Raw genomic sequence first — 25,761 nt, 5'->3', positions numbered from 1 at the left:
GTCAGACTAGTTAGATTAGTGTTGGATTCAGTCAACGTCCAGTCAGACTAGTTAGATTAGTGTTGGATTCAGTCAAAGTCCAGTCAGACTAGTTAGATTAGTGTTGGATTCAGTCAACGTCCAGTTAGACTAGTTAGATGAGTGTTGGATTCAGTCAACGTCCAGTCAGACTAGTTAGATTAGTGTTGGATTCAGTCAACGTCCAGTCAGACTAGTTAGATGAGTGTTGGATTCAGTCAACGTCCAGTCAGACTAGTTAGATGAGTGTTGGATTCAGTCAACGTCCAGTCAGACTAGTTAGATTAGTGTTGGATTCAGTCAACGTCCAGTCAGACTAGTTAGATTAGTGTTGGATTCAGTCAACGTCCAGTCAGACTAGTTAGATTAGTGTTGGATTCAGTCAACGTCCAGTCAGACTAGTTAGATTAGTGTTGGATTCAGTCAACGTCCAGTCAGACTAGTTAGATGAGTGTTGGATTCAGTCAACGTCCAGTCAGACTAGTTAGATGAGTGTTGGATTCAGTCAACGTCCAGTCAGACTAGTTAGATTAGTGTTGGATTCAGTCAACGTCCAGTCAGACTAGTTAGATTAGTGTTGTATTCAGTCAACGTCCAGTCAGACTAGTTAGATGAGTTTTGGATTCAGTCAACGTCCAGTCAGACTAGTTAGATTAGTGTTGGATTCAGTCAACGTCCAGTCAGACTAGTTAGATTAGTGTTGGATTCAGTCAACGTCCAGTCAGACTAGTTAGATGAGTGTTGGATTCAGTCAACGTCCAGTCAGACTAGTTAGATGAGTGTTGGATTCAGTCAACGTCCAGTCAGACTAGTTAGATGAGTGTTGGATTCAGTCAACTTCCAGTCAGACTAGTTAGATGAGTGTTGGATTCAGTCAACGTCCAGTCAGACTAGTTAGATTAGTGTTGGATTCAGTCAACGTCCAGTCAGACTAGTTAGATGAGTGTTGGATTCAGTCAACGTCTAGTCAGACTAGTTAGATTAGTGTTGGATAAGTGAAGACATGGACAGATTGCTGCCAACAGAATCAAATAGAAAGACCATTCACACTGTTCATTACGGAGCAAAACCTCACTGGATAATAATGTGAGAGGAATGAGAAGAGGGCGGTGAATTTGCGTCCATTAGCTGAGTCTTACCAGCAGTAGTCCAGAAGATGTGGAGGCAGTACAGGGATGTAGATGTGTTGCCAGTACATGGGGTACAACATGGCAGCTGAACCGTGGACACACGCTGTTAACTACGGAGAGACGAGAGGGACAAACACAACACAATATATTATAATAGAGACCCTCGAGGACAGAACTACCACTGGTTTTCATTTTAAAGGTAGATTCAGCAAGAGAACAAATGTCATCTTGCTAAATGTACCTTTAAGAAGCTTCACATTTTAAGGAAACACCAAAATATTTAAAACCAAAGCACAGAGTATTGTATTGTAAATGCTGTTGGGGGAAGAGACTGTATGATCCGTTGTGTTACTGCTGCCAACGTATACCTCCCAACGAACCCCGTTAGTCAACACGGAACCCCGTTAGTCAACACGGAACCCCGTTAGTCAACACGGAGCCCCGTTAGTCAACACGGAGCCCCGTTAGTCAACTCGGAGCCCCGTTAGTCAACTCGGAGCCCCGTTAGTCAACTCGGAGCCCCGTTAGTCAACACGGAACCCCGTTAGTCAACACGGAGCCCCGTTAGTCAACACGGAGCCCCGTTAGTCAACACGGAACCCCGTTAGTCAACACGGAGCCCCGTTTGTCAACACGGAGCCCCGTTTGTCAACACGGAGCCCCGTTAGTCAACACGGAGCCCCGTTAGTCAACACGGAGCCCCGTTAGTCAACACTGAACCCCTTCAGTCAACACCGAACCCTGTCAGTCAACACCGAACCCTGTCAGTCAACACTGAACCCTGTCAGTCAACACTGAACCCTGTCAGTCAACACCGAACCCTGTCAGTCAACACCGAACCCTGTCAGTCAACACTAAACCCTGTCAGTCAACACTGAACCATGTTAGTCACCACTGAACCCTGTCAGTCAACACTGAACCCTGTCAGTCAACACTGAACCCTGTCAGTCAACACTGAACCCTGTCAGTCAACACTGAACCCTGTCAGTCAACATGAACCATGTTAGTCAACATGAAGAGAACTAGACAGAAGACAAGTTGATTTTAGTTTTAGGATATAATGTCAAATGACAGAGAGGTCATTTCTATCACTTGACCACCTAGTTATTGTAATGACCTAGACACACACGCGCACACACCCACACTCACGTGCACACACTCACGTGCACACACACGGGCAGGCTCGCTAGCTCATCCTGCAGATTAAAATAACATGATTAAATATGGAAAGACAACAGTGGTCTGAGGGCTCCGTGGGGACTTCATTAGGGCAAATTGCCAAAGAATGAAACATGAGTTAGCCAAGAGAGACCGTTAACACTAGCGCTACGGGCTGGGTCAATACCCCTGGGACCTGGGAGAAGCCGCTCCGCTTGGAGACTTCACAGCAAAGTGTGAACCGCACACACACACACACACACACGCACACGCACACACTACCAGGAGACCTCTTGCCAACTAGCCAGCCAATGTCAACTGGCTGGAGAGCAAGCGAAAGCGGCCAAGCTTGGAGACTTAACTGAACTAATGCAAAGAGCACCCCCTTTAAAGAAAGATCCTGAACGCCTGCGTAGCCTTAACAGATGAGCAGTGTGTGTGTGTGTGTGTGTGTGTGTGTGTGTGTGTGTGTGTGTGTCTGTGTGTGTGTGTGTGTCTGTCTGTGTGTGTGTGTCTGTGTGTGTGTGTGTGTGTCTCTGTGTGTGTGTCTGTGTGTGTGTGTCTGTGTGTGTGTGTCTGTGTGTGTGTGTCTGTGTTTTGGGGCAGGGAGGTTCAACCTTTTCATTTGTCATTAAGAGAGAGAGGCCGCTATCATTTATTTTCCTAGAGTCAGACCATCGTTAAGGCTTTAATCAACTTTTAATTGGTGTCTTGCTCCAAATATCTGCATATGCATATTCACTCTCTGCCTCCTTCAAATAAAATACAACAATGCTACAGTCTTGTCAGATTTAATTCCCCAGCAAACATTTTTCTTTCTAAGGAGGAAATAAATCAATTATATGAATATTAATGAGAGGGTGTATCAGTTGGAGAAAGGAGAGTATATCAAAGCTGTGTTGCCCTTCTCCCCCTTCTAGTAAACGGTGACAGTATAAACCTATTAAATAATGATGAAGAGAGGTCATTGGATCAGCGGTGGAGGGCCTCTCGTCATTCGCAGGCCCTCCTCAGGGAGACAGAGACAGAGGAGGGCTCACCCGTTGGTACCAGGAGGTAATGGGACAGAAAAACTAGCTAACCAACTCCAATTATCTCAGCCACACTGAGGTTTCAAGGTAAGCTTCACTTAGCTCCCAATTGGCCTGCTTCACTCCCAGGTTAAAAGACAAGAGGTACTATCTCTCACTTCTAAGGACGGGGGAGACGAGAGGGTGGGGGTTCTACTGAAACCAAGAAAAACATTAAAAAAAACTAGAATTAGATATGATGTGCTCCTCCTCCCTACAGACCTACTCGGCAGGAAGAAGATACGGTTGTAGAAAAGGAATGGCACACATATTTCCTCTCAAATCTAACTCCAAACAACCCGTATCTACAGCCATATATAACCCCAAACAACCTGTATCTACAGCCATATATAACCCCAAACAACCTGTATCTACAGCCATATATAACCCCAAACAACCTGTATCTACAGCCATATATAACCCCAAACAACCTGTATCTACAGCCATATATAACCCCAAACAACCCGTATCTATAGCCATTTATAACCCCAAACAACCTGTATCTACAGCCATATATAACCCTAAACAACCTGTTTCTACAGCCATATATAACCCCAAACAACCCGTATCTACAGCCATATATAACCCTAAACAACCCGTATCTACAGTCTTATATAACCATAAACAACCCGTATCTATCTCCAGCCATATATAACCCCAAACAACCCGTATCTCCAGCCATATATAACCCCAAACCCGTATCTACAGCCATATATAACCCCAAACAACCCGTATCTCCAGCCATATATAACCCCAAACAACCTGTATCTACAGCCATATATAACCCTAAACAACCCGTACCCATCTACAGCCATAAATAACCCCAAACAACCCGTATCCATAGCCATATATAACCCTAAACAACCCGTACCCATCTACAGCCATAAATAACCCAAAACAACCCGTATGTACCCATCTACAACCATATATAACCCCAAACAACCCGTACCCATCTACAACCCCAAACAACCCGTACCCATCTACAACCCCAAACAACCCGTACCCATCTACAACCCCAAACAACCCGTACCCATCTACAACCCCAAACAACCCGTACCCATCTACAACCCCAAACAACCCGTACCCATCTACAGCCCCAAACAACCCGTACCCATCTACAGCCCCAAACAACCCGTACCCATCTACAACCCCAAACAACCCGTACCCATCTACAGCCCCAAACAACCCGTACCCATCTACAACCCCAAACAACCCGTACCCATCTACAACCCCAAATAACCCCGTACCCATCTACAACCCCAAACAACCCGTACCCATCTACAACCCCAAACAACCCGTACCCATCTACAACCCCAAACAACCCGTACCCATCTACAACCCCAAACAACCCGTACCCATCTACAACCCCAAACAACCCGTACCCATCTACAACCCCAAACAACCCGTACCCATCTACAACCCCAAACAACCCGTACCCATCTACAACCCCAAACAACCCGTACCCATCTACAGCCCCAAACAACCCGTACCCATCTACAACCCCAAACAACCCGTACCCATCTACAACCCCAAACAACCCGTACCCATCTACAGCCCCAAACAACCCGTACCCATCTACAGCCCCAAACAACCCGTACCCATCTACAGCCCCAAACAACCCGTACCCATCTACAACCCCAAACAACCCGTACCCATCTACAACCCCAAACAACCCGTACCCATCTACAGCCCCAAACAACCCGTACCCATCTACAGCCCCAAACAACCCGTACCCATCTACAGCCCCAAACAACCCGTACCCATCTACAACCCCAAACAACCCGTACCCATCTACAGCCCCAAACAACCCGTACCCATCTACAGCCCCAAACAACCCGTACCCATCTACAGCCCCAAACAACCCGTACCCATCTACAACCCCAAACAACCCGTACCCATCTACAACCCCAAACAACCCGTACCCATCTACAACCCCAAACAACCCGTACCCATCTACAGCCCCAAACAACCCGTACCCATCTACAACCCCAAACAACCCGTACCCATCTACAGCCCCAAACAACCCGTACCCATCTACAACCCCAAACAACCCGTACCCATCTACAACCCCAAACAACCCGTACCCATCTACAGCCCCAAACAACCCGTACCCATCTACAGCCCCAAACAACCCGTACCCATCTACAGCCCCAAACAACCCGTACCCATCTACAGCCCCAAACAACCCGTACCCATCTACAGCCCCAAACAACCCGTACCCATCTACAGCCCCAAACAACCCGTACCCATCTACAGCCCCAAACAACCCGTACCCATCTACAGCCCCAAACAACCCGTACCCATCTACAGCCCCAAACAACCCGTACCCATCTACAGCCCCAAACAACCCGTACCCATCTACAGCCCCAAACAACCCGTACCCATCTACAACCCCAAACAACCCGTACCCATCTACAGCCCCAAACAACCCGTACCCATCTACAGCCCCAAACAACCCGTACCCATCTACAGCCCCAAACAACCCGTACCCATCTACAGCCAGCTACAGGTTTGAAAGACCATGAAATAAAATATAGAAGAAAAAAACAAAAAAAGTGAGAGAGGAGAAATATGTAATCATTTTTTTCTTTCTTTCTCAAGGGGCTGCAGCAGAGAGAGAAGGTATAATAAATAATAGATGTGTGGAACTAAATGTCTTTATACGCTCCACACAAGACCAGGTGCTTAATATTCCTGGTGCTTAATATTCCATTCAATGGAGAATCACAGATACAGTCCCCAAGAACAAATAGTGGATTAGGCCTGCTTTAGCTGCTGGCTCTGGCCCTTTGGGACCTAGGGTCTTCCCAGTAATGAGGTACCTCAGCCGCTTCTCTGGCTGGCTGGCTGTGTGTGTGTGTGTGTGTGTGTGTGTGTGTGTGTGTCAGATGGGTCAGATTTTATACAGCCTGCTTCTGAAGGCACCAGAGCCCATGGATCCCTGACATCTCTCCTGAGACCGGCCAGCACTCACATAAACTGACCACATTAAAGACAGAACACTAGAAACTGGACAAATTAACGCTGCCTCTCCCCTTAACAGGAAACAGCAAGCTGTGGACCCTGTGTACCAACTAGTATTTTAATCCTACATAACTGTTAGTAATTCAACAATACTTTTGGCCCAATAAATACCCACTGTTAATTCAGTTTAATAAAAAAATGTTAAATAAATGCTTGCCTGACCTGCCTCAAGACAGTTATGGTTGTATAGGTAACTAAAAACATACACAACCGACGTGTGAGAACAAGCAGCTCAGATGAATGCGGTTAAATCAGTGATCTTTGGGGAATGTGGGTGACAGCAGACAGCTAATTATCAAACACACCGTTGTTAACCATCAAAGAGCATGTCACATCACTTTCACAGGGGTCTGTTGTCTTATTCTGATGAGCTTTGTTACTCTGCCTGCTGAACATCTGCCTGAACAAGCAGACCAGGCCCACGCTCTCAGAGTTATGCTCCCCAACAGGAGACCCTGCAACATATTATATTACAAACTGGGTGGTTCGAACCCTGAATGCTGATAGGCTGACAGCCGTGGTATATCAGACCGTATACTACGGGTATGACAAAACATGTATTTTTACTGCTCTAATTATGTTGGTAACCAGTTTATAATAGCAGTAAGGCACCTTGGGGGTTTGTGGTATATGGCCAATATACCACGGCAAAGGGCTGTATCCAGGCACTCCACGTTGTGTCGTGACTAAGAACAGCCCTTCGCCGTGGTATATTGGCCATATACCACACCCCCTCTGGCCTTATTGCTTAAATATATGCATTAAAATATATGCATTAAGCAGATGCTTTTATCATGCATGCCTAAAAATGTTTACGTATGGGTGGTCCCGGGAATCGAACCCACTATCCTTTACAAACTAAACACTGTATTTTTCCTGTCCTGTTCAAACTCCACTATAGAATCTACTATATCCACACCATTATTTAACTGGTTTGAACTGGTCTGGGGGAGGAATAGGCAACATCAACAACACCTGCTGACCTCAATTCTCAACTCTCCTGCTCTGCCTGTTCTCCACTCCTCTTCTTCCCTCCCTCCAACCCCATGCATCTCCTCTCCTTCTCTACCTTCTGCTCTCTCCTATCCCTCCCTCTCCTCTCCTCCTCTACCTTCTGCTCTCTCCTCCTCTACCTTCTGCTCTCTCCTATCCCTCCCTCTCCTCCTCTACCTTCTGCTCTCTCCTATCCTTCTCTCTCCTCTCCTCCTCTACCTTCTGCTCTCTCCTATCCCTCCCTCTCCTCTCCTCCTCTACCTCCTGCTCTCTCCTCCTCTACCTTCTGCTCTCTCCTCCTCTACCTTCTGCTCTCTCCTCTACCTCCTGCTCTCTCCTCCTCTACCTTCTGCTCTCTCCTATCCTTCCCTCTCCTCTCCACCTTCTGCTCTCTCCTATCCTTCCCTCTCCTCTCCTCCTCTACCTTCTGCTCTCTCCTATCCCTCCCTCTCCTCTCCTCCTCTACCTTCTGCTCTCTCCTATCCTTCCCTCTCCTCTCATCCTCTACCTTCTGCTCTCTCCTATCCCTCCCTCTCCTCTCCTCCTCTACCTTCTGCTCTCTCCTATCCTTCCCTCTCCTCCTTTACCTTCTGCTCTCTCATATCCTTCCCTCTCCTCCTCTACCTTCTGCTCTCTCCTATCCTTCCCTGTCCTCTCCTCCTCTACCTTCTCTCTGCTATCTCTCCTCCCCGTATTTCTCTCCTCCTCTACTCCCCCATCCAGAGCTAGACACCCAATTATCTCTGTTCTGCACTCTCTGTGTGTCTGTGCCGACAAACGCCTTGTGTCAGAGCAGAGCCACACAGGTGTGCCACTAACAAGTAGGTGACACTCAGACACAGAGAAAGAGGACACATGGCAGTAACACCAGGACTCCCACACACACACACACACACACACACACACACACAAAATCTGGGGAACAAAAACCCAGACTACATGACGCTTTAACAACCAGCCACCAGAAAAGAAGCTATAGGGACGAGAAAGAAAAGAGAGAGAAAGAAAGCAGACAGAGAGAACAAGAGACATAAAGAAAGCAACTAGGAGCAAGAGAGAAAGAGAGCAGCGACAGACAGAAAGAAAGAGCATGGAGAGACAGCAGCGAGAGACAGAAAGAGAGCAGCAACAGACAGAAAGAAAGAGCAGGGAGAGACAGAAAGAGAGAGCAGCAAGAGACAGAAAGAGAGCAGCGACAGACAGAAAGAGAGAGAGCAGCGAGAGACAAAGAGAGAGCAGCAAAAGACAGAAAGAGAGAGCAGCGAGAGACAGAAAGAGAGAGCAGCGAGAGAGAAAGCGAGCAGCGAGAGAGAGAAAGAGAGAGCAGCGAGAGACAGAAAGTGAGAGAAGCGAGAGACAGAAAGTGAGAGAAGCGAGAGACAGAAAGTGAGAGAGAGAGAGAGAGAGAGAGAGAGAGAGAGAGAGAGAGAGAGAGAGAGAGAGAGAGAGAGCAAACAACTCTGGACCTCGAAGCCAGTTCCACTGCGTTTTTTAATTGTTCCCCTCTAATCAGGGACTGATTTAGACCTGGGATACCTGGTGGGTGTAATTAATTATCAGGTAGAACAGAAAACCAGCAGGCTCCGGACCTTGTAGGGTCAGAGTTGAATAACCCTGGACTAGAGAGAAGCGGATAGTAAGAAGTGAGAAGTCAGTGACTGACTGCCTGAGGTGGTGAGGCAGTCAGTCAGTCACTCAGGGCCGTGGTGCAGTCAGTCAGTCAGTCACGCAGGGCCGTGGTGCAGTCAGTCAGTCACTCAGGGCCGTGGTGCAGTCAGGCAGTCAGTCACTCAGGGCCGTGGTGCAGTCAGGCAGTCAGTCACTCAGGGCTGTGGTGCAGTCAGTCATTCAGGACCGTGGTGCAGTCAGTCACTCAGGACCGTAGTGCAGTCAGTCAGTCACTCAGGGCTGTGGTGCAGTCAGTCAGTCACTCAGGGCTGTGGTGCAGGCACTCAGTCAGTCACTCAGGGCCGTGGTGCAGTCAGTCAGTCAGTCACTCAGGGCCGTGGTGCAGTCAGTCAGTCAGTCACTCAGGACCGTGGTGCAGTCAGTCAGTCAGTCACTCAGGGCTGTGGTGCAGTCAGTCACTCAGGGCCGTGGTGGATGGATAGTCCTAGTTATCATAGTACTGACAGCATGTTAAGAAGGCTACTGTCAGGGCTGGGGCCTGCCGACACACCCACTGAGGGGCCCAGGGAGAACAGGGGAGATGAAAGACACAGAGCCTTCCCAGCTGACTAGTTAGAGGGGGCCTGATGCAGCACAATTACTGTATACGGCGGCATGACAAGCCTGCACGCTCGATTGGCTTCCTCGGCCATCGCACCGCACCACGCCTTTAAAACAGTGGTACCACTCACCTCCGGTCACAAAACAGCAATAAGTCAACTGATGCACCATCATGATTTATTCCTTTGCTGTTGGGCGCTGGCAGGAAAGCCGCCATGTTCTGCTAGACTGACACAGCGGAATCACTAAAGGCCCTGACACACAAGAAGGATCTCTGCTATGCCTGGAGCCCAGATAATGTATGCTGTCTCTCTGTCTCTCCGTCTCTTCGAGGAGAGAGTGGTAGTAGGGGCCAGCTGGATGCCTCCTCGCTCTCTTCTTTAAAAGTCATGCCAGGGACGGACTAAGAGACACACACACTAATAATAATTGGATGGCTGGCTGGCTGAATGGAGGGAGGGAGGGAGGGAGGGAGGGAGGGAGGGAGGGAGGGAGGGAGGGAGGGAGGGACAGACGGACGGACTTTAAAGGATAAAAGGCTTATAGAAAGGTGGAGGTCTAGAGATGGGCGTCTTACATATCCTGTCCACATATCAGTTAAATAAACCTCAGACAGTTTGTCTTGTCACAAAACTCTAAATCACACAGAATATCACTTCCATCCGTCTGCTAAGAAAACAGCCGTCACCCGCGGCTCTGATAATTTACACCCTGTGACCCCTGGAGCCAGAGGGAGAGCGGCTGGGGCTCTGGGGCTCTGAGCGGCTGACATGCTGAGGGGGGGAGAGAATGGGTGAGAGGAGAGGCAGAAAGGAGGAGAAAGGGGAAGAGAGGTGAAATTCTCCAAGGGCTGGGTATATCTCTACACCTCCCCCGGATCTCTCCACTCCATCCTCAGGGAGACATTGGGTTCCGACGCACCGTCCCAGCCCCCCCCCCCCCCCCCCCCCCCCTCCTGGCGGTTCCGCGTTCCCGGGCTGCAGTCAGATACCGGAGCAGAACGGTAGAGATAGGATTGTGGATGACATCACTCCTGCTCTCCCTCTCCCTGTCATAAACATTTGGTTCTGCTGCCAGCCACGAAGATAAGAAGCACAGAGAGATCCACTCCCTCAGACCCAGCAGCTCTACTCCAACTACGGCAGAGAGTAAAAGTCTAATAACAGATAATAAACTATGTGAGAGAGTTAGAGCGTCTAATAAGAGATAATTTAGGGCATGTCGGCCATTAAAACGTAGCAGCTTTAAGAGAAACAGTCAAATATAATCCTGGTTTAGTGCTGGCTTTACAGCTTGTCAGGGACTGGAGATAGAGGCGGTTGACTGCAGATGGACCACTGAACTCTGTCTACGTGCGCACGTGTCTGCAAACTGTTAAAAAAAAAAAAAAACTTTAGATATTAAGTTTGATGTAGTGTTGTAATATCGATGAGGAATGCCATGTTTAATCAGACACATAAACCTACTTTACTACTCCTATGATGTTCCTGTAGTTTAGCAGTGATGTAAGGTACTTAAGTAAAAAATGCATTAAATTACTACGGAGTTATTTTTGGGGGGGTATCTGTACTTTACTTTTTATTTTTTTGACAACTTTCTACTTTTACTTCACTAGATTCCTAAAGAAAATGATGTACTCGTTACATTTTGAATGCTTAGCAGGACAGGAAAATGGTCTAATTCACACACTTATCAAGAGAACATCCCTGGTCAACCCTACTGCCACTGATCTGGTGGACTGACTAAACAGAGAACATCCCTGGTCATCCCTACTGCCTCTGATCTGGTGGACTGACTAAACAGAGAACATCCCTGGTAATCCCTACTGTCTCTGATCTGGTGGACTGACTAAACAGAGAACATCCCTGGTCATCCCTACTGCCTCTGATCTGGTGGACTCACTAAACAGAGAACATCCCTGGTCATCCCTACTGCCTCTGATCTGGTGGACTCACTAAACAGAGAACATCCCTGGTCAACCCTACTGCCTCTGATCTGGACTAAACAGAGAACATCCCTGGTCAACCCTACTGCTTCTGATCTGGACTAAACAGAGAACATCCCTGGTCATCCCTACTGTCTCTGATCTGGTGGACTCACTAAACAGAGAACATCCCTGGTCAACCCTACTGCTTCTGATCTGGACTAAACAGAGAACATCCCTGGTCATCCCTACTGTCTCTGATCTGGTGGACTCACTAAACAGAGAACATCCCTGGTCATCCCTACTGCCTCTGATCTGGTGGACTCACTAAACAGAGAACATCCCTGGTCAACCCTACTGCTTCTGATCTGGACTAAACAGAGAACATCCCTGGTCATCCCTACTGTCTCTGATCTGGTGGACTCACTAAACAGAGAACATCCCTGGTCAACCCTACTGCTTCTGATCTGGACTAAACAGAGAACATCCCTGGTCATCCCTACTGTCTCTGATCTGGTGGACTCACTAAACAGAGAACATCCCTGGTCATCCCTACTGCCTCTGATCTGGTGGACTCACTAAACAGAGAACATCCCTGGTCAACCCTACTGCTTCTGATCTGGACTAAACAGAGAACATCCCTGGTCAACCCTACTGCTTCTGATCTGGACTAAACAGAGAACATCCCTGGTCATCCCTACTGTCTCTGATCTGGTGGACTCACTAAACAGAGAACATCCCTGGTCAACCCTACTGCTTCTGATCTGGACTAAACAGAGAACATCCCTGGTCATCCCTACTGTCTCTGATCTGGTGGACTCACTAAACAGAGAACATCCCTGGTCATCCCTACTGCCTCTGATCTGGTGGACTCACTAAACAGAGAACATACCTGGTCATCCCTACTGCCTCTGATCTGGTGGACTCACTAAACAGAGAACATCCCTGGTCATCCCTACTGCCTCTGATCTGGTGGACTCACTAAACAGAGAACATCCCTGGTCATCCCTACTGTCTCTGATCTGGTGGACTCACTAAACAGAGAACATCCCTGGTCATCCCTACTGCCTCTGATCTGGTGGACTCACTAAACAGAGAACATCCCTGGTAATCCCTACTGCCTCTGATCTGGACTAAACAGAGAACATCCCTGGTCATCCCTACTGCCTCTGATCTGGTGAACTGACTAAACAGAGAACATCCCTGGTCAACCCTACTGCCTCTGATCTGGACTAAACAGAGAACATCCCTGGTCATCCCTACTGTCTCTGATCTGGTGGACTCACTAAACAGAGAACATCCCTGGTCAACCCTACTGCTTCTGATCTGGACTAAACAGAGAACATCCCTGGTCATCCCTACTGTCTCTGATCTGGTGGACTCACTAAACAGAGAACATCCCTGGTAATCCCTACTGCCTCTGATCTGGACTAAACAGAGAACATCCCTGGTCATCCCTACTGTCTCTGATCTGGTGGACTCACTAAACAGAGAACATCCCTGGTAATCCCTACTGACTCTGATCTGGTGGACTCACTAAACAGAGAACATCCCTGGTCAACCCTACTGCCTCTGATCTGGACTAAACAGAGAACATCCCTGGTCATCCCTACTGCCTCTGATCTGGAGGACTCACTAAACAGAGAACATCCCTGGTCATCCCTACTGCCTCTGATCTGGTGGACACACTAAACAGAGAACATCCCTGGTCAACCCTACTGCTTCTGATCTGGACTAAACAGAGAACATCCCTGGTCATCCCTACTGTCTCTGATCTGGTGGACTCACTAAACAGAGAACATCCCTGGTCAAGCCTACTGCCTCTGATCTGGTGGACTCACTAAACAGAGAACATCCCTGGTCATCCCTACTGTCTCTGATCTGGTGGACTCACTAAACAGAGAACATCCCTGGTCAACCCTACTGCCTCTGATCTGGACTAAACAGAGAACATCCCTGGTCAACCCTACTGCCTCTGATCTGGACTAAACAGAGAACATCCCTGGTCATCCCTACTGCCTCTGATCTGGTGAACTGACTAAACAGAGAACATCCCTGGTAATCCCTACTGCCTCTGATCTGGTGAACTGACTAAACAGAGAACATCCCTGGTCAACCCTACTGCCTCTGATCTGGACTAAACAGAGAACATCCCTGGTCAACCCTACTGCTTCTGATCTGGACTAAACAGAGAACATCCCTGGTCATCCCTACTGTCTCTGATCTGGTGGACTCACTAAACAGAGAACATCCCTGGTAATCCCTACTGCCTCTGATCTGGACTAAACAGAGAACATCCCTGGTCATCCCTACTGTCTCTGATCTGGTGGACTCACTAAACAGAGAACATCCCTGGTAATCCCTACTGCCTCTGATCTGGTGGACTCACTAAACAGAGAACATCCCTGGTCATCCCTACTGTCTCTGATCTGGTGGACTGACTAAACAGAGAACATCCCTGGCCATCCCTACTGCAACTGATCTGGACTAAACAGAGAACATCCCTGGCCATCCCTACTGCAACTGATCTGGACTAAACAGAGAACATCCCTGGTCATCCCTACTGTCTCTGATCTGGTGGACTGACTAAACAGAGAACATCCCTGGTAATCCCTACTGCCTCTGATCTGGTGGACTGGTGCCGTCTAAGTTGCTTAATAGAAGGAATTTGAAGAGATTTATACTTTTAATACTTAAGTATATTTAAATCCCAATACTTTTAGACTTTTACTCAAGTAGTATTTAACTGGGTGAATTTAACTTTTACTCAAGAATCACAACTGGGTACTTTTTCCATCACTGTAGTGTAGAGCAGGGGTCTGTACCATCCTGTAGTGTAGAGCAGGGGTCTGTACCATCCTGTAGTGTAGAGCAGGGGTCTGTACCATCCTGTAGTGTAGAGTAGGGGTCTGTACCATCCTGTAGTGTAGAGTAGGGGTCTGTACCATCCTGTAGTGTAGAGCAGGGGTCTGTACCATCCTGTAGTGTAGAGCAGGGGTCTGTACAATCCTGTAGTGTAGAGCAGGGGTCTGTACCATCCTGTAGTTTAGAGCAGGGGTCTGTACCATCCTGTAGTGTAGAGCAGGGGTCTGTAACATCCTGTAGTGTAGAGTAGGGGTCTGTACCATCCTGTAGTGTAGAGTAGGGGTCTGTACCATCCTGTAGTGTAGAGTAGGGGTCTGTACCATCCTGTAGTGTAGAGTAGGGGTCTGTATCATCCTGTAGTGTAGAGCAGGGGTCTGTACCATCCTGTAGTGTAGAGTAGGGGTCTGTACCATCCTGTAGTGTAGAGTAGGGGTCTGTACCATCCTGTAGTGTAGAGCAGGGGTCTGTACCATCCTGTAGTGTAGAGCAGGGGTCTGTACCATCCTGTAGTGTAGAGCAGGGGTCTGTAACATCCTGTAGTGTAGAGTAGGGGTCTGTACCATCCTGTAGTGTAGAGCAGGGGTCTGTACCATCCTGTAGTGTAGAGTAGGGGTCTGTACCATCCTGTAGTGTAGAGCAGGGGTCTGTACCATCCTGTAGTGTAGAGCAGGGGTCTGTAACATCCTGTAGTGTAGAGTAGGGGTCTGTACCATCCTGTAGTTTAGAGCAGGGGTCTGTATCATCCTGTAGTGTAGAGTAGGGGTCTGTACCATCCTGTAGTGTAGAGCAGGGGTCTGTACCATCCTGTAGTGTAGAGTAGGGGTCTGTACCATCCTGTAGTGTAGAGCAGGGGTCTGTACCATCCTGTAGTGTAGAGCAGGGGTCTGTACCATCCTGTAGTTTACAGCAGGGGTCTGTACCATCCTGTAGTGTAGAGCAGGGGACTGTACCATCCTGTAGTGTAGAGCAGGGGTCTGTACCATCCTGTAGTTTACAGCAGGGGTCTGTACCATCCTGTAGTGTAGAGCAGGGGTCTGTACCATCCTGTAGTGTAGAGCAGGGGTCTGTAACATCCTGTAGTGTAGAGTAGGGGTCTGTACCATCCTGTAGTGTAGAGCAGGGGTCTGTACCATCCTGTAGTGTAGAGTAGGGGTCTGTACCATCCTGTAGTGTAGAGCAGGGGTCTGTACCATCCTGTAGTGTAGAGCAGGGGTCTGTAACATCCTGTAGTGTAGAGTAGGGGTCTGTACCATCCTGTAGTTTAGAGCAGGGGTCTGTATCATCCTGTAGTGTAGAGTAGGGGTCTGTACCATCCTGTAGTGTAGAGCAGGGGTCTGTACCATCCTGTAGTGTAGAGTAGGGGTCTGTACCATCCTGTAGTGTAGAGCAGGGGTCTGTACCATCCTGTAGTGTAGAGCAGGGGTCTGTAACATCCTGTAGTGTAGAGTAGGGGTCTGTACCATCCTGTAGTTTACAGCAGGGGTCTGTACCATCCTGTAGTGTAGAGCAGGGGACTGTACCATCCTGTAGTGTAGAGCAGGGGTCTGTACCATCCTGTAGTTTACAGCAGGGGTCTGTACCATCCTGTAGTGTAGAGCAGGGGACTGTACCATCCTGTAGTGTAGAGCAGGGGTCTGTACCATCCTGTAGTGTAGAGCAGGGGCCTGTACCATCCCATCCTGTAGTGTAGAGCAGGGGTCTGTACCATCCCATCCTGTAGTGTAGAGCAGGGGTCTGTACCATCCTGTAGTGTAGAGTAGGGGTCTGTACCATCCTGTAGTGTAGAGCAGGGGTCTGTACCATCCTGTAGTGTAGAGCAGGGGTCTGTACCATCCTGTAGTGTAGAGCAGGGGTCCGCACCATCCTGTAGTGTAGAGCAGGGGTCCGTACCATCCTGTAGTGTAGAGTAGGGGTCTGTACCATCCTGTAGTGTAGAGCAGGGGTCCGTACCATCCTGCAGTGTAGAGCAGGGGACCGTACCATCCTGTAGTGTAGAGCAGGGGTCTGTATCATCCTGTAGTGTAGAGTAGGGGTCTGTACCATCCTGTAGTGTAGAGTAGGGGTCTGTACCATCCTGTAGTGTAGAGTAGGGGTCTGTACCATCCTGTAGTTTAGAGCAGGGGTCTGTACCATCCCATCCTGTAGTGTAGAGCAGGGGTCTGTACCATCCCATCCTGTAGTGTAGAGTAGGGGTCTGTACCATCCTGTAGTGTAGAGCAGGGGTCTGTACCATCCTGTAGTGTAGAGCAGGGGTCTGTAACATCCTGTAGTGTAGAGTAGGGGTCTGTACCATCCTGTAGTTTAGAGCAGGGGTCTGTATCATCCTGTAGTGTAGAGTAGGGGTCTGTACCATCCTGTAGTGTAGAGCAGGGGTCTGTACCATCCTGTAGTGTAGAGTAGGGGTCTGTACCATCCTGTAGTGTAGAGCAGGGGTCTGTACCATCCTGTAGTGTAGAGCAGGGGTCTGTACCATCCTGTAGTTTACAGCAGGGGTCTGTACCATCCTGTAGTGTAGAGCAGGGGACTGTACCATCCTGTAGTGTAGAGCAGGGGTCTGTACCATCCTGTAGTTTACAGCAGGGGTCTGTACCATCCTGTAGTGTAGAGCAGGGGACTGTACCATCCTGTAGTGTAGAGCAGGGGTCTGTACCATCCTGTAGTGTAGAGCAGGGGCCTGTACCATCCCATCCTGTAGTGTAGAGCAGGGGTCTGTACCATCCCATCCTGTAGTGTAGAGCAGGGGTCTGTACCATCCTGTAGTGTAGAGTAGGGGTCTGTACCATCCTGTAGTGTAGAGCAGGGGTCTGTACCATCCTGTAGTGTAGAGCAGGGGTCTGTACCATCCTGTAGTGTAGAGCAGGGGTCCGCACCATCCTGTAGTGTAGAGCAGGGGTCCGTACCATCCTGTAGTGTAGAGTAGGGGTCTGTACCATCCTGTAGTGTAGAGCAGGGGTCCGTACCATCCTGCAGTGTAGAGCAGGGGACCGTACCATCCTGTAGTGTAGAGCAGGGGTCTGTATCATCCTGTAGTGTAGAGTAGGGGTCTGTACCATCCTGTAGTGTAGAGTAGGGGTCTGTACCATCCTGTAGTGTAGAGTAGGGGTCTGTACCATCCTGTAGTTTAGAGCAGGGGTCTGTACCATCCCATCCTGTAGTGTAGAGCAGGGGTCTGTACCATCCCATCCTGTAGTGTAGAGCAGGGGTCTGTATCATCCTGTAGTGTAGAGTAGGGGTCTGTACCATCCTGTAGTGTAGAGTAGGGGTCTGTACCATCCTGTAGTGTAGAGCAGGGGTCTGTACCATCCTGTAGTGTAGAGCAAGGGTCTGTACCATCCTGTAGTGTAGAGCAGGGGTCCGTACCATCCTGTAGTGTAGAGCAGGGGTCCGTACCATCCTGTAGTGTAGAGTAGGGGTCTGTACCATCCTGTAGTGTAGAGCAGGGGTCCGTACCATCCTGTAGTGTAGAGCAGGGGACCGTACCATCCTGTAGTGTAGAGCAGGGGTCTGTACCATCCTGTAGTGTAGAGTAGGGGTCTGTACCATCCTGTAGTGTAGAGTAGGGGTCTGTACCATCCTGTAGTTTAGAGCAGGGGTCTGTACCATCCTGTAGTGTAGAGCAGGGGTCTGTACCATCCTGTAGTGTAGAGTAGGGGTCTGTACCATCCTGTAGTGTAGAGTAGGGGTCTGTACCATCCTGTAGTGTAGAGTAGGGGTCTGTACCATCCTGTAGTGTAGAGTAGGGGTCTGTACCATCCTGTAGTGTAGAGTAGGGGTCTGTACCATCCTGTAGTGTAGAGCAGGGGTCTGTACCATCCTGTAGTGTAGAGCAGGGGACCGTACCATCCTGTAGTGTAGAGCAGGGGACCGTACCATCCTGTAGTGTAGAGTAGGGGTCTGTACCATCCCATTATTTAGTGAAGAGTAGGGGTCTGTACCATCCTGTAGTGTAGAGCAGGGGTCTGTACCATCCTGTAGTGTAGAGCAGGGGACCGTACCATCCTGTAGTGTAGAGCAGGGGTCTGTACCATCCTGTAGTGTAGACCAGGGGTCTGTACCATCCCATCCTGTAGTGTAGAGCAGGGGTCCATACCATCCTGTAGTGTAGAGTAGGGGTCTGTACCATCCTGTAGTGTAGAGCAGGGGTCTGTACCATCCCATCCTGTAGTGTAGAGCAGGGGACCGTACCATCCTGTAGTGTAGAGCAGGGGTCTGTACCATACCATCCTGTAGTGTAGAGCAGGGGTCTGTACCATCCTGTAGTGTAGAGCAGGGGTCTGTACCATCCCATCCTGTAGTGTAGAGTAGGGGTCTGTACCATCCTGTAGTTTAGACCAGGGGTCTGTACCATCCTGTAGTGTAGAGCAGGGGTCTGTACCATCCTGTAGTGTAGAGCAGGGGTCTGTACCATCCTGTAGTGTAGAGCAGGGGTCTGTACCATCCTGTAGTGTAGAGTAGGGGTCTGTACCATCCTGTAGTTTAGACCAGGGGTCTGTACCATCCTGTAGTGTAGAGTAGGGGTCTGTACCATCCTGTAGTGTAGAGCAGGGGTCTGTACCATCCTGTAGTTTAGAGCAGGGGACCATACCATCCTGTAGTGTAGAGCAGGGGTCTGTACCATCCTGTAGTGTAGAGCAGGGGTCTGTACCATCCTGTAGAGTGTATAATGAAGAGGTACTCACAGTGCTAATGAAGAGTGCCAGAGGAAGGCCCTAAAACACCCCAGTCATAGACTGCTCTCTCTACTACCGAATGGCAAGCGGTAATGGAGTGCCAAGTCTAGAACAAAAAGGATCTCAACAGTTTTTAACCCCAAGCCATAAAACTCCTGAACAGGTAATCAAATGGCTACCCGGACTATTTGCATTGTGTGTCCCCCAACCCCTCTTTTACGCTGCTGCTAATCTCTGTTTATCATATTTGCATAGTCACTATAATTATACATTCATGTACATACTACCTCAATCGGGCCGACCAACCAGTGCTCCCCCACATTGGCTAACCGGTCTAACTGCATTGTGTCCCGCCACCCACCACCCGCTCTTTACGCAACTGCTACTCTCTGTTCATCATATATGCACAGTCACTTTAACCATATCTACATGTACATACTACCTCAATCAGCCTGACTAACCGGTGTCGGTATGTAGCCTCTCTACTGTATATAGCCTCGCTACTGTATATAGCCTCGCTACTGTATATAGCCTCTCTACTGTATATAGCCTCTCTACTGTATATAGCCTCGCTACTGTATATAGCCTCGCTACTGTATATAGCCTCGCTACTGTATGTAGCCTCGCTACTGTATATGGCCTCGCTACTGTATATAGCCTCTCTACTGTATATAGCCTCTCTACTGTATATAGCCTCTCTACTGTATATAGCCTCTCTACTGTATATAGCCTCTCTACTGTATATAGCCTCTCTACTGTATATAGCCTCGCTACTGTATATAGCCTCTCTACTGTATATAACCTCTCTACTGTATGTAGCCTCGCTACTGTTTTTCCACTGTCTTTTTACTGTTGTTTAATTTCTTTACTTACCTATTCTTCACCTAATACATTTTTTGCACTATTGGTTAAAGCCTGTAAGTAAGTACCTGTGAGTACCTCTTCATTAAATCTGTGAGTACCTGTAAGGTCTACACCTGTTTGGCACACGTGACAAATAAACTTTGATTTGAAGAGGTACTCACAGTGTTAATGAAGAGGTACTCACAGTGATAACGAAGAGGTACTCACAGTGCTAACGAAGAGGTACTCACAGTGATAACGAAGAGGTACTCACAGTGATAACGAAGAGGTACTCACAGTGATTACGAAGAGGTACTCACAGTGCTAACGGGTACTCACAGTGTTAACGAAGAGGTACACAGTGTTAACGAAGAGGTACACAGTGTTAACGAAGAGGTACTCACAGTGTTAACGAAGAGGTACTCACAGTGTTAACGAAGAGGTACTCACAGTGTTAACGAAGAGGTACTCACAGTGTTAAGAGGTACTCGCAGTGTTAAGAGGTACTCGCAGTGTTAAGAGGTACTCACAGTGTTAAGAGGTACTCACAGTGTTAAGAGGTACTCACAGTGTTAATGAAGAGGTACTCACAGTGTTAATGAAGTGGTACTCACAGTGTTAAGAGGTACTCACAGTGTTAAGAGGTACTCACAGTGTTAAGAGGTACTCACAGTGTTAAGGAAGAGGTACTCACAGTGCTAAGCTTGCTTGAGGTAATGATAATGCGTCGTTCGTGCAGCATGCTGGCGTACAGCTGTAGCATGTTGTTGACGTCCACAGCCACAAAATACTCTGTCAGGTTCCTCTGGAAGGGAGGGGGTGGGGGGGGAGAGAGACAAGACAGTCAGTGACTTCATAACTGCTCAACGGCTCAGACACAACACTTATTTGACAAGGACTACAGACGAACGCAGATACAAGTGGAAGCCAGCCACGTCGCGGACACAGACCCCTCTCTCTCGGACAAGCTAAAACATCTTCCCACACTTCGAGGACAAGAAACACAGAGCCTCCCGACGTGGGCCCCCGCCGCTCACGAGGACTGTGTGCTCCCGACAAACTAAATGACCCCATAGCACTCCCTACTGTCATCATGAAGTGCTATGAGAGGCTAGTTAAGGACCGTAAACCACCACCTTACCCGACACCCTAGACCCACTACAATTCTACCCTGCACCTTAGACACTGTCACTAGCCGACCACCGCCTGGTACTCTACCCTACACCTGAGACACTGTCACTAGCCGACCATCGCCTGGTACTCTACCCTGCACTGCTGGAACTAGAAACACAAGCATTTCACTGCACCTGCTTTAACAATTGCTGATCTCTGTTCACAACAAATACAGTTTTTGCTTTTCTCAAAGCATTAGGAATGTATATCTCAAAGCATTAGGGATGTATATCTCAAAGCATTATAGGGATGTATATCTCAAAGCATTAGGGATGTATATCTCAAAGCATTAGGGATGTATATCTCAAAGCATTAGGGATGTATATCTCAAAGCATTCGAGATGTATATCTCTCTCTTTCCATTTCACAAATGTAGGTCATTTGTTTACAGTATTTCACAGCACTCTCCAACTGCACTGAACAAAAATATAAACACAACATGTAAAGTGTTGGTCCCATGTTTAACGAGCTGAAATAAAAGATCCCAGAAATGTTCCATATGCAGATGAAGCTTATTTCTCTCAAATGTTGTGCACACATTTGTTTACATCCCTGCCAAGATAATCCATCCACCTGACAGGTGTGGCATATCAAGAAGCTGATTAAACAGCATGATTATTACACAAGTGCACCTTGTGCTGGGGACAATAAAATACCACTCTAAAATGTGCAGTTTAGTCACACAACACAGTGCTACAGATGTCTCAAGTTTTGAGGGAGGGTGCAATTTGCATGCTGATTGCAGGAGTTTCCACCAAAATTGTTGCCAGATAATTGAATGTGAATTTCTCTACCAACGTAATTTTAGAGAATTTGGCTGTATGTCCAACCGGCCTCTCAACCGCAGACCACGTGGATGGCATTGTGTGGGCGAGCGGTTTGCTGTTAACGTTGAGAACAGAGTGCCCCATGGTGGCGGTGGGGTTATGGTATGGACAGGCATTAGCTATGGACAATGAACACAATTGCATTTTATCGAAGACAATATATAATTGGAATGCACAGGGATACCGTGACAAGATCCTGAGGCCCACTGTTGTGCCATTCATCCGCCGCCATCACCTCATGTTTCAGCATGATAATGCACGGCCCCATGTCACAAGGATCTGTACACAATTCCTGGAAGCTGAGAATGTCCCAGTTCCTCCATGGCCTTAATACTCACCAGACATTGAGCATGTTTGGTGTTCCAGTTCCTGCCAAAATCCAGCAACTTCGAACAGCCATTGAAGATGAGTGAGACAACATTCCACAATCAACAGCCTGATTAACTCTATGCAAAGGAGATGTGTCATGTTGCATGAGGCAAATGTTGGTCACACCAGATACTGACTGGTTTTCTGATCCATGCCCCTCCCTTCTTTTTTTAAGGTATCTGTAATCAACAGATGCATATCTGTATTCCCAGTCATGTTAAATCCATAGATTAGGGCCTAATGAATTTATTTAAATTGACAGACTTCCTTATACGAACTGTAACTCTTTGAAATTGTTGAATGTTGTGTTTATATTTTTGTTCAGTGTATAAATACATTTCAATGATAATTTCATCCAACAGGCTCTAGATCTGGGGAAGGCTGGTTGACTTACACTCTCGGGGATGGTGGGCAGGCCGTTGATATCTGGTGTTATGAAGTAGGAGTGCTGAGGAAACACAGAGAGAGAGGAAGAGAGAGGACAGGGTCAGCAACGTAGAGTAGCACAACACTCAGAGAGAGAGAGAGAGAGAGAGAGAGAGAGAGAGAGAGAGAGAGAGAGAGAGAGAGAGAGAGAGAGAGAGAGAGAGAGAGAGAGAGAGAGAGAGAGAGAGAGAGAGAGAGAGAGAGAGAGAGAGAGAGAGAGAGAGAGAGAGAGAGAGAGAGAGAGAGAGAGAGAGAGAGAGAGAGAGAGAGGACAGGGTCAGCAATGTAGAGTAGCACATCACTCAGAGAGAGAGAGAGAGAGAGAGAGAGAGAGATGACAGGGTCAGCAACGTAGAGTAGCACAACACTCAGAGAGAGAGAGAGAGAGAGAGAGAGAGAGAGAGAGAGAGAGAGAGAGAGAGAAGAAAAAAAACATATGAATCCTCATCTATTCTTCTGTGAGAATTATTGAGCTTCCGTCTGTACTGACAGCTAGGAGGGTAGCACTGTGATACACACACGCAAACACACACACACCTGATCCCTATAGATTTAAGATGAGGTGAGCTCTCTGGCAGGAAACAAAGTCTTTATTTCAGTATTAAAGGGTACAAGCAAAACACACACACACACACAGGTTGCTGAGAGGATCAGAGAGCTGCCTGTCTCACTTTGGGAAACCAGAGCAGGTTGTGACTGTTTGGATCAGACGCCTGAGAGAGGGACAGAGCAGGTAGGAGAGCAGACACACATTCATACAAGCACAAATATACACACACACACACACACACACTAAATCACACTCCAAATAACATAACCCCAAGCGTTTTGACTCCTCAGAAGAGAGAAAAGACAGAGAACACCGGTCAAAACTACAACACCCATAAAACACCTCACCTGGAAAAAGGGACCAAAGGTCAAATCTTACAGTCCTCACAAACACTGTCTGATGACAATTCACCAAAATGAATGATGCAGCCTGATTTGTATGGTTGAGTCGTGGTACACTGCGTTCTGCCTTGGAGTGATATGGTAATGGTGGGTTAGTGTTGCTTGATAAACCCATGGCACAGCACAATCATTGAGAACACACATTTATTTGCGTGTGCGCGCGCGTGTGTTTGTTTGCTTGTCTGTAATTTGTTTCAAAGCGATGTTTCTATAAAAACATGAAATGTGGGTTAACGGGATAGGCATCAAGGAGACTTTCTGAGCACAATTGCCTTTGCTTTAAACATGCACCATAAAAGAGACTTCTGATATTCGGGAAGAGAATCCAGTACAATGGAACACCATTAATCATTCACTCAGTTTGATTGTTTTCCCAGAGAAGAAGAAACCCGACTCCAAGGCCCAGGATAGGTTGTTTTTTTTTGTTGGTGAGATTTTAAAAAGACAGACAGGCTTATTTGGCCAAATTGGAAAAGCCTCAGCTCCCATGCGGTTAGAGTAGCAGCAGCAGCGGTTTTAACATTTCACATCTCTCTCCTTTTTCTTCCCGCTCTCTCGTTCACTCACTCACTCTGCTGCACTCACCGGCTGCTGGCTTGGTGCATCTTTCAGTACTTGCCCAGTGGCTATATGCAACAGTGCGGTCTTCACAGTGAGAGAGAGAGAGAGATAAGAGAATTCACACTTGAAAGGGGACAATGATCTGGCTTTTATTTCTTGGCAGCCATGATAAAAAAATAAAAATATTGTGGAAGATTCTGCTTCATCAATTAAATAGTTGAACCCTAAACTCTCCCCTCGGGGTGTTTTCTCAATTAACCTTGGTAATGAAAAATAAAAGTTTATTCAAAGTGTGCCAGACTAAAAAACAAACAGAATAAATTGTATTCCTCCTCATAATGTTTCACAATGCAATTTAATCTTTATTTATTATCAATGTATTTATTGGTTTATAAAAGACAACTGGAATAAATTGAACTGTATAATTTTATAACCTTTAGATTTTACAGCCAAGGAGAGGCTGACTGATTTAAGTCTTAGTCTACTGTAAAGAATAGCTGCATTTTCTTACAACACAATACAGTAATCATGCAGAATAACAAATAGAGACTCCATTTTACAACAATAAAATATGCTTTTTTTGGTCTTTAAAACCTCTATTTTCCCCTTCAATTTAAAGCCACAATTAGCAGTTGAAACAATAACAAAGCCTATTCCCCGCCCGTTTCGTTAAAAAGCTGAGAGATGGGGCAGGATTAATGTCACCACTTCCTAATTCATAGACAGAGCTACTGATGCAAGAAGTGACCATCCATGACATAAAAATTATAGTAAAAAAAACAAAAAAACATTGTGAGTCAATATAGTGTTTGTTTACATTGACTTTGTTTACAAACACTGGAGAAAAAACAAGCTTATATTTTGGGTTCTGATGGGGGACGACTGTTAAACTAAGCTCCTGAGGCATTTAGAAGTTATGTTCTTCAAGAATCAAATGGGTACATATCAATCATTTGTCATTCCAAAAATTTATATGTAACAACTCTAGATTGCCCCTTTAAGGCACAGTTATGGAAAAGGAGCGATTGAAAAATAAGTGTTATATTTGTCCAGTAATCCTCTGTGAGATAGTGTCAGGCGTAAGTAAAACAAGACCTGTGTTTGACGGCCAGTTGGTTGTTAGGACGTTTCTGCCCGTGATAACTAGGAGACATGATGAGTTGCGAAAGAGGCCATTAAGCTAACAGACGTCCAGCTAAGGCTTATCCCACAGACCACTTGTGTTTCTAAACAAAGTGTCAGCCCCTTCTCCACACTTATCTCACTCCTATCCTTATCCTGGCTCTCCTTTAACTCTCTCTTCCCCTCTCCTGCCCCCCCTCCGTTCCCCCCCTCTCCCGTCCTCCCTCCGTTCCCCCCCTCTCCCGTCCTCCCTCCGTTCCCCCTCTCCCGTCCTCCCTCCGTTCCCACTCTCCCGTCCTCCCTCCGTTCCCACTCTCCCGTCCTCCCTCCGTTCCCCCTCTCCCGTCCCCCCTTCGTTCCCCCTCTCCCGTCCTCCCTCCATTCCCCCTCTCCTGCCCCCCCTCCGTT

The 25,761-nt window shown here is 47.6% G+C and overlaps 1 protein-coding gene across 1 annotated transcript in view; it reads right to left on the bottom strand.

Annotated features, from left to right (window-relative positions):
• The window catches only part of LOC139409532 (DENN domain-containing protein 1B-like), a 258,068-nt gene that overhangs the window by 145,709 nt on the left and 86,598 nt on the right, over window positions 1-25,761 (bottom strand). The window contains exons 8-11 of the mRNA XM_071154810.1: window positions 24,256-24,315; window positions 22,688-22,741; window positions 20,619-20,729; window positions 1,158-1,258 (exon numbers count right to left, since the gene is read on the bottom strand). Of these exons, the coding sequence (XP_071010911.1) occupies window positions 1,158-1,258; window positions 20,619-20,729; window positions 22,688-22,741; window positions 24,256-24,315 (326 nt within the window). The remainder of the gene's footprint in view (window positions 1-1,157; window positions 1,259-20,618; window positions 20,730-22,687; window positions 22,742-24,255; window positions 24,316-25,761) is intronic.

This window comes from Oncorhynchus clarkii, chromosome 5, assembly GCF_045791955.1.
Source record: "Oncorhynchus clarkii lewisi isolate Uvic-CL-2024 chromosome 5, UVic_Ocla_1.0, whole genome shotgun sequence".
Lineage (NCBI taxonomy): Eukaryota > Metazoa > Chordata > Actinopteri > Salmoniformes > Salmonidae > Oncorhynchus > Oncorhynchus clarkii.
This window is presented reverse-complemented; position numbering and strand designations above follow the sequence as displayed.